Source organism: Penaeus japonicus, unplaced genomic scaffold (assembly GCF_977035675.1).
Source record: "Penaeus japonicus unplaced genomic scaffold, GWHDUDI00000001_assembly GWHDUDI00000017, whole genome shotgun sequence".
NCBI classification, from domain to species: domain Eukaryota; kingdom Metazoa; phylum Arthropoda; class Malacostraca; order Decapoda; family Penaeidae; genus Penaeus; species Penaeus japonicus.
In genome coordinates, this window is record NW_028234419.1 from 15,449,646 (window position 1) to 15,459,645 (window position 10,000).

The following is a 10,000-nucleotide window of genomic DNA, read 5'->3' on the forward strand; positions in this document are numbered from 1 at the left end:
CCCCTTTCTATTAGAATGTGCTCGTGTGTGTGTGTATGAGTGGAGGGGGAGGTAGCTGCATGAGTCCATGTGTATGTACATATGTATCTGCATGTGTTCATCTATCTGTCTGTGTTCAATTGTCTGTCTGTGAATGATTCTGTCTGCTTGTGGACATGTTAATCTGCCTGTGTATGTGTCCGTCTGTCTGTGGACATGTGTCAGCCTTTGTTTAACTGTATCAAGAAGAACCCTCCTACAAATGGATGTGTTCCTTTAATTGTACTGTATATAGGACTTCCTCAAAAATTGTATATTCTATATGCATACATACATACATACTAAAAAAAACAGAATGATTATCATAATCATAAATAAACATAAACAAAGGTTCATAATCACATTTCTTTTTCCTAAATTAATACAGGTAAAAGAAGAAGGGAAAAAAAAAATTCTCCCAATTGTTATTGTTTGAAGACTGTCTTTTTTATTAATAACTTCAGTACATCAACTAATCTATATGTGGTTTTTCAAATGTTCATTCAACATGTTAATGTCCAGACACCGATATGGACAATATTTACAATTAAATGTCTTAACTCCAGTATGGGTATTTATATGCCTTTTTAAATTTGCCTTCTTGCTTGCATGAAATGGACAGTGGGGGCATGCATAAGGTTTTTCTCCTGTGTGTGTGCGAATATGAACTTTAAGATTTTCTTCCTGAATAGCCCGGAAAGGACAGTATGGACATGGAAATGGCCTCTCCCCTGTATGAATGCGAATATGTTTCTTCAAATTTGTGGTAATATTGGTGCTGTAAGGACAAGAGGGACACTGGTGGATCTTGCCGCCGGGAACGAGGCCTTTGCCAGCACTTGGGGCTCCTCTCCACATCATCATCTCACTGCTACAGTCCGCCCCTACCTGTTGAGGATGCCCAGCTTACTATGACATACAATATCATTCTAACAATTTCTTAGGTAAGATACAAGTTATAATTTCTGGTAACGTGTCCTTACAAATACCAACTACAATTTAAAGTAACTGGATTTTAGCCTGATATTAATTTGATTTCTCTTTTTTAATCCCTATTCTCTTTCTTTCTGCGTCTAGACAGAAGCAAGTGGTTTTGTTTATCATGATTATTGATACTGTCTATCTCCCTTTAAAGTACTGGACTGCTTGCATCCCCAAAAATCAATCTTTACTAAACTTACAATGAATATCTAAATAGCACTATGCCAATATCTCTAAGGAAGACAGAATTCACAGTTTCACGAAAATGTCTCTGGACCAAAAACCACTCTAAGTTGGTAATCTGACATAAGGTTTGAGGTTGCCCTGTACTAATAAACTATCAATCACACTGGATTAGGCCAAGGGAAACTCCAGTATACCGGTATGATAACTGTAGGTTAAATTTCCCAAGTAACTAGACATATTTGAGTTTTTGGGAGCTATTCCTTATTTCAACTTTATTTTTGCAATTGTGTTATCAATATAGTATACCACAAATCTTTTCAGCTGTCTCCAGTTAACTCAATAAATAAGCAAAAGCTAGTTTGTTTGTTTTTTTACTTAAATGAAATGGTGTGATATTTTGCACCAAAATCTTTTTGTGAATTAAAACTTTTTTACAACTTACAAAATAAATATATTGTGAAATACAGTGACATGTACTAGTGAGAGCAGCATTAACCCATTTATAGCAGATGGCATGATTTGCTGTCAAGGCAGAATCGGTAGTAAACTCAGATGGCACCGTGCCATTAAAATAAACCACCACAGGACTGTATACATAATTTATTAAAACCACGACCAATGGGTTAAGGTAAAATGACAAAATACAGTTACTATGTTTAACCCATTCACGCCAGTTGACTTGCTATCACGTTCAGTGGTTTTTAGGTCAGACGCCGGAGACGAGATATTTAGTCAAGGCCGGCGCGCTGGGTGAGCAGGCGTACAACACTCGCTCGCGGCTCGTGCGCCTGATAATCCCAAGGTGTTAGGTTTAAGCATTCAAATACCCCAGCATTCTGACCATTTAGAATGGGTTAACACAACTAACAAACAATTACACTCATTCACTCACTCACGCACACACAGAAAACAAATAGAATATAATAACATAAATAAATAAAAAAAGAGGAAAAAAGTAGAAATCAATACTAATATAAAGTCACTTTATTCTATGCAAATTTGATACAGAATAATAAATACTCCTTAAATGTTATGATCCTACATTGCTTAACTTTTAGTATATTACTATAAAAGCAGGGAAAGAATAATTTTATCATCAACTTGCATATATTCTCTTTTATCCAATTTCTATCTGGTTACATCTTCATACGCAGTTGCTTAAAATACTGAAAATACACCCAGCCCCTAAATACAATATAAAAAAAAAGGCTACAAAAAAATATACATACCATTTTGTTGATAAATGGTATAATTTCTTCTTGTATTAATATAAATAGATTGATATTATTTGTGCAGGTTCCTGGAACATTAAAATTAACGTACCACCCTGTACCACTGATCAAGAAATTGTGGTATACATTTACCTATGAAAGAAAATGGTGGTGACTCCTTTTCAGTCACTTTACATATATTTGGCAGGCTGGTAACCTAGTAGTAAAGTGAAAAATGTCTGGAAAAATCAACTTCTCAAACCAAGGGTGGAACAAAATCAACTTCCCTAAATACAATCAGGAATCTACTGTATTCATCATTGCAAAAAATATGTGTCAAGCTTAGAGATCACTTCTATAAGTTGAGGACAAAACTCTTCATTATTAGGATTTTGAATCATCTACAATAAGTAAAACATTAGTGCAAGATAAACAACAGACATAATTTAGTAAAGCTTTTATCTGCTAAGTCAAAATGCATTATCATTTCTCCTTGTGTGATTAGTTAATATATGCCTCTGCAAGTTTCCTTTCTGTGAGGATACATAGGGACAGTGAGGGCAACTGAAAGGTTTTTCCCCAGTGTGTCTTCGAATGTGTGCTTTAACAGTCTCCTTCTGTTTTGTCCTGAATGGGCAATAAGGACATGAAAAAGGTTTTTCTCCGGTGTGTATGCGAGTGTGCTTTTTGAAATTTGTTGTAATATGGGTTCTGTAGGGGCAGTGGGGGCACTGATATGTCTTGCTGCTAGAGTTGTGACTGGTCACTTCTTCTATAGGTCCTCTCCAGCCACTCCAATGACACTCTCTTTCTGGGCCTACCTGTAGGGGATGTCTGTCTTACTAAGAAAGTCACTTTAATGTAATAATCTAGTATTTGAAAAGAATGTGGTGATGATCATGATAGAACAATGATTTCTTAACTTTCTGATTCAACAAATTTAACCAAACTTTCTTGTAGCTCAAGACTCTTCCTCCACTCTATCATTACTTCACATAAAAAGTAAAAAACCCATATCATCACAGAATAAGTAGAAGGCAAGAGAAATATCTATAAAGTTTTCAGAAGTTATCATTCAAAACGTAAATTTACAATAAATTCTACACACCTTAGAAGAGCATGACTGATATTCAATGGTATCATTCAACAGAACTCTAGCATCATATGTAGTAAGTTTTAAGCTTCCTAACTCAAATTTCATATAACAATAACAAAATTATAATTTCTCTGTAAAAACAGGATACAATATCATATGATATTCCTCCTTTCCTTACTCCTCTAAAACTTTTAAACATACTAGACAATCATTGGCTTTAATATATCCCATGTAACAAGTACAACTTTTCAACAAAAAAAAAAGACAATTTTGTACTGATATGTATAATTTGTTCATATATTAACCCATTCATGCTGGGGGCATTCCAGCCTTGCAAGTTGCAATGCCGGGGCTCTCGAACGCATAGGCCTAAATCAATTAAATGATTGACGCCATATGACGGCACCCTGCGAACAGGCCTTGAATGTGTGGTACCCGTGGTGTACCACCCATCCAGAGAGGGTTAATACAGTTACAGTTACAGTTTCCTGGAACATTCATATTACCATACCACCCTGTACCCTTCATCAGGAAGGAAATACAGCCATTTGCTTAAAGAAAGTGTTGTATACTTTTGTCAAAGCACAAAGAAATTCTCCTGGGAATGAGTCTGCAAAAACTTTAATTATAGCACTATCTATAGGGTAAATATTTTTTGAAATTCTGCAAAATTTGGCAAACTACAAATGAAAATAAAGAATAATTGCATAACAATGTTGTGTTGGGAATCATTTTACAGTGTCAGAATTTCTTTTAAACACAGCCATTAGTTTTACCCATTTGTCCTCAAAAGTGGTTTCCTATCCTTTAGCAATATTGCTTCCTATCAGGAGTCACTCATAGTTATCATGCTAACCTTATTTAATTGCACATTTCAAAAAAGTAGATAGTCAGCTTTCATGAGTCTTTTGTCACACAAAGTGTCCCATCCTAGCATTTATAAAAGCCTAAATCTCAATCTCCAAGCATTCATTCTTTCAAAAATTGTTGCTAGTTATGCACTATTTTTTATATTCCATGTTTGGCTGCTTAATCCTGTGCTATTTTTGTGTCAACAACAGATGTAAACTGAAGATATTAAGATAACCTTATCTAAGCCATTATAAGTGTTGAGCCAAGACATTATATATATAAATTTTGGTTCTTTACACCAACTATTGCACTTAACTGTGGATAGCATTTCTGTTAAGCCATGTAGAAACATCAAATCACTTTCACCCCTGTGTCCAAGGCTGCAATTTAGTTCCACACTTTACTCATACAGTTAGCAGAGAAACACTGACTCAGGCACTAAGTAAGGATGGCTGGCAAGAAGTAATGTTACAGCTGCCAGATAGTGTTTGAGTAACACAAACACTTTCTGGTAGCTCATTTCTCGCCCAGACAATTAAACAAGCCTAAAAAACTGCAAAATACAAAAATGCATTAGACACCCTCATCTTAACCCATTCACGCCGGGGCCGTTCCGGCTTTGCACGGTCACAATACCAGGGTTCTCAAACGCATAAGCCTAACGCCTTGAGATTCTCAGACGCACAAGCCGCGAGCCTGGGCTGCCCGCTCGCTCTACCCGAGCGCGCAGATTTCCCTCATAGCTCATCCCGGGCGTCTGACACGAAAACCACAATACGTGCTATCATTACCATTACTGTAATATTAGAGGCATCTCTTGGACATACATAAAGGAAAGCTGTCTCCAGTCTACGGGAGCAATCTTGTGGGTTATGGAAAGTTTAAATATATAACACCTTTTCTTTCTCTTTATATTCAAAACTCTAAGAAGTATTTCATTACACAAATTCATAATCAAATTTTCCAATAATTTTCAGTACATCTAATATTTGTACAATGGTCACAATCATACTTTTATTCTTTACCCTTCCCCTAAGAACTTTTTTCTCATGGTCGTATCACTTTCACACTCATTTTTTCTGTTAAAAGTATAAGCTAATTATTCCTTCAGTTATGTAACTAACACATCATACCAAATGGCAATTAGTATTACTTTGTTGATATATCAAATGTCATACCATAAGTTTAGAAAATAATAGAAATCACAGCATTTTACAATGACCAACCTAGACTGTCTTGAAAGGGTTAAATGTATATTTTCATATTAAGCTGATAAAATTGAATTTTACAAAAATAATTTTTCAAATAACTGGAATCTTAAAAAGCCTTAACCCATTCACGCTGGCTGACGTGCTGACATGCTTCATGGTTTTTGGGTCAGACGCCAGTGACGAGATATTTGGTCACAGCCGGCGCATGGGGTGAGCGAGCGGACAGCTTAGGCTCGCGGCTAGTGGGCCCGAGAATCCCGAGGCGTAAGGCTTATGCGTTCGAAAACCCCAGCAGCCCCGGCGTGAATGGGTTAATGGTTTCATCAAATACATTAAATAAAAAATACAAAATAGATAAATGAAAAAAACATCAATGGATTAATGATTAAGAATGCATAAATCATGCCTTTTTCAGCTTGGAGGCAACAACTCTCTCCAATGACAAAGGGGAATCTCTTTCTTTTGCCAAAACTTCTTTTCTACTAAACTGTAGGAACATTTCATTTACTAAATTTAAATCACTGATGCCAGTGACATCCTGGGGACATCCAATGGTCATTATGGTTTTGTTCAATTGTCTGTCTTACACATGAATGATTCCACAAGTGCTTGCTCAACAAGAAGTCAATTATCATAATAAATTTAACATCAATAATGATGGTAATAAAAACGTTTTTTCCTAAAAATTCAAGGAATAGGGGTAAACAGGTGAGGTCAGGAAGGCCTACTAACTGTCTCCTTGGTGACAGCCCTTGTGGAACCATAAAAAAATACAAAAGAATACTTATAAAAGAAAATCATATTGGACAGTGCATGTAAAAATGAACAATTACTTTCAAATAAAAATTCAAGACTTTCCATAATTTTTAGCAGTATGGTTAGTCAAAATATGAACATCCAAACAACCTTTGTTTGCAGAACGATATGGGCACTGGGAACAAACATAAGGCTTTTCTCCTGTGTGTTTGCGGATATGTGTCTTCAGATTTGTTCTTTGATTGGCACGATAAGGGCAGTGGGGGCACGAAAAGGGCTTCTCCCCAGTATGGACACGCATGTGGTTTATAAGGTTGGTTGTAACAGAAGTACTGTAGGGACAGTAGGAACAATGGTGGATCTTGCCAGATGTGGTGTGGATCTTCCTGGACACTGCAGCTCCTCTTTCTCCAGTCCACTGACAGTCACTCTCCAGCCCCACCTGTTGGGGACGCCCATCTTACTCACTATCATAATAAACAATGAAATGTATAACTTTACAACCATACTTTCATTGACTATGAATATGCTTGTATGTGTGTGTGTGTGTTTAGCTGTGTGAATGGCTGCTTTTGCTGACAAAATTAACAAATATTCAACAAAGAATGTGCAAAAGAAATTGCAATTTTTATGCTTTCTCTGACCATTATACATTATCATACCTTTTATGATCTTTGTTGGAAAATAATATCATGTACAGTATGAAACCTTTGCGCTGTGACATGCAAAGAGATAAATAACAAATTTCTCTCCTTATACAAGGTGTGTAGTAAGTAAAAATATAGATAAACATATCTAACTTTGCTGTAGTACATTTTAGAGGTATAAAACTCAAAATCTGTTTAGAAAATGTTAAGACTATATTTTATTGGTCTTGTAGTTAAAACTCTCTTACAAAGCATACATATATACATACTTAATTATATATATATATATATATATAATATATATATATATATATATATATATATAATATATATATATATATATTTTTTTTTTTTTTTTTTTTTTTTTTTTTATTTTATATGTATATGTATATGTATATATATATGTATATGTATATGTCAATGTCTATGTCTATGTCTATGTCTATGTATATATATAAATATACATATATATAAACATAAATATATATATAAATAAATAAATAAATAAATATATATATATATATGTAAATGTAAATGTAAATGTAAATGTAAATGTAAATGTAAATGTAAATGTAAATGTAAATGTAAATGTAAATGTAAATGTAAATGTAAATGTAAATGTAAAAGTAAAAGTAAAAGTAAAAGTAAATGTAAATGTAATTGTAAATGTAAGTGTAACGATGAAATGCAAAAGTTTTGAGGAAGACATCTTGATGTTCTAGAATGTCACGCAGGGAGAGCCAAATATTATACTGACATGATAACACATCAACCAGTGTGAACGGGTTCAATTTAGAATGAGCTGTGACAATGTCTTCTGGACTTATCAACTAACATCTACATCATATGCATGATGATTACTTGCTTAGTGACTGAGTTCCCTGTATGTCCAAGCAAGCTCCATTATGCTTTTAATTTTTTGTGCATGATTTATTATGTCCCCAACAAAGCAACTGAAGGAAATAGGCCATAAAGATAAGCATGGTTGTGGTTAAAAATCCTGACAGACCTGACCATTGAAAGCATCATCAAGCATGATTTAAAGAACAAGAAAAAAATCTCAGTGCCACTGCTTCAGGCTGTAGTAAGGTGGGCACAGAGAAGTTCAGGTATCTTGCCCTTTCTTTCCCTAAGTGTCTAGATATCATAAAGAGTAGTCAAGGATTCCCAATAAAGTAACTAATAGTCAATATTGTGGGTAAGGTTGTGAAAATTTTGTCTAGAACTGTATGTAATATTTAGTATAAACATACACATCAACCTACATTCACTCATCCACTTACAAACATAACCGTAAACCCACACATACACAAATCCAAGCAAATTTCCCCTGGGGTTAAGGTATTTTTAAACTACTACAAAACAATATTAATTTTTCATTTAAATATTTTGCCTATGTGAAAAAAAATACATTTCTTTGTTCTATTTTTTTTCTCTGTTTCTATTAAATGTTCACGACCCATAGTTTGCCATCATCTTTTTTATGCACACAATTTCCAAATAACTATTTGAAGATTTACATGCATCTTTGAAATTTAGTGTAATGTGAAAATCATCAAGATAGTGAGACAATCCTCACATCTGCCAACAAATATAGGATCTTTGAATTACCTTTTATAGGATCTTTGAATTACCCCTTCCAATAAGACAGATTCACACAACATAGCAAACATCAACTTATAAAAAAAGAAGATAATTAACCCATTCATGCCGGGGGCATTCCAGCCTTGCAAGTTGTAATACCAGGGCTCTCGAACACATAGGCCTAAATCAATTAAATAATCAACGCCATGTGACAGCACCCTGCGAGCGGGCCTCAAATGCGCAGTACCCGTGGTGTACCATCCATCCAGAGAGGGTTAATATATCAGGGCTTTCAAAACATATTTAATTGGAAATGTCCACAAATATGAAGATTTCAAGAATAAGACCAAGGCCACACTGGAAGGGAGCTAGGGCAAACATGTAAAAGCAAAAAGTTTGGTCACTGATATCTATTGTAGCAAATAGGTCCAGGCAAGCAAAGCAGGAAGAATTAAGTAATCTTTCTCACTTGAATCTCACACTTTAAATGTTAACTCAATGACGGCATATGGAAGACTTTAAAAAGTTTACTCAGTTTACTCACAAAAAATTATCCAAACAAACAGCGTGTTTAATCCTTTTCCCCTTCCATTTTTTTTTATCCCCTACAATTCTTCCTTTTTTATCCTCTACTAGGCTTATTATTATTAACCTTTTCTATATAAGTGATTTTCCTATTTAAAACCGGTAACTTTTTGGCCAATTTACTTTAGAAATCCACTTAATTCATATGCATCTCTATCATATACTTGAAGCACAGGTAAAGATATATAAGGAAACTGATATCCTGTATTATTTTCCCAAAACAAGTACAAGTAAATATTGAATTGTACTCTGTAAAATAATCACAACAAAAGCATGGCAATAACAATATGAATGAACTCATGCAAAATAACATTCCCAGAGAAACTATTAATATCATTATTACAGTTTATACAGGTGACACAGTATCAATTTAATAAATGTAATATCAAAAGAAAAAAAAACACAAACCAAAAAAACATGACTTATAATTATACAATGATGGCAAACACATAACATTGAATAGAAATGCACTCATAACTGTTGACAATAAATACTACTTTTTGACAAACACAACAATAATTATAACAATAATAACAGTATATAACAGTATACAGATATTAAGGTGAAAATAAATGGACACATAATAATTACAGTAATAATGATTGTGATGGGCATAGGTTATACAATTATATTATCAATTATAACTATAAAAGAAAACCTATATATACAATATACACCTTTACAATGCTAACTGACTTAACAAAAATAAAATCTTTAAAATAAAACTTGAAAAGGAAAAATATGAGATTAATGGGGGAAAACTTAAGTTATAAAAACAAAAACAAAACATCACATATTCTATATTCAGTGATCTCTATTTTAACTCTCACAGCCTTCTCTAATGACGATTCTTAATGTGAGTTCTGAGGTTAC

At 34.0% G+C, this 10,000-nt stretch overlaps 1 protein-coding gene across 31 annotated transcripts in view; it reads right to left on the minus strand.

The window, feature by feature from the left end:
• The window catches only part of LOC122258386 (uncharacterized), a 127,598-nt gene that overhangs the window by 72,548 nt on the left and 45,050 nt on the right, over window positions 1-10,000 (minus strand). For 2 of the 31 annotated variants that reach the window (XM_086546017.1, XM_043024397.2), the window contains exon 6: window positions 2,155-3,217. The exons of 27 other annotated variants lie outside the window; for them this stretch is intronic. In XM_086546017.1, the coding sequence (XP_086402143.1) occupies window positions 2,867-3,217 (351 nt within the window). In that variant the 3' untranslated portion in view covers window positions 2,155-2,866. Of the gene's footprint in view, window positions 907-2,154; window positions 3,218-6,461; window positions 6,754-10,000 lie in introns of those variants that run through there. 2 more of the 31 variants (XM_086546015.1, XM_043024328.2) reach the window with 2 other exon arrangements.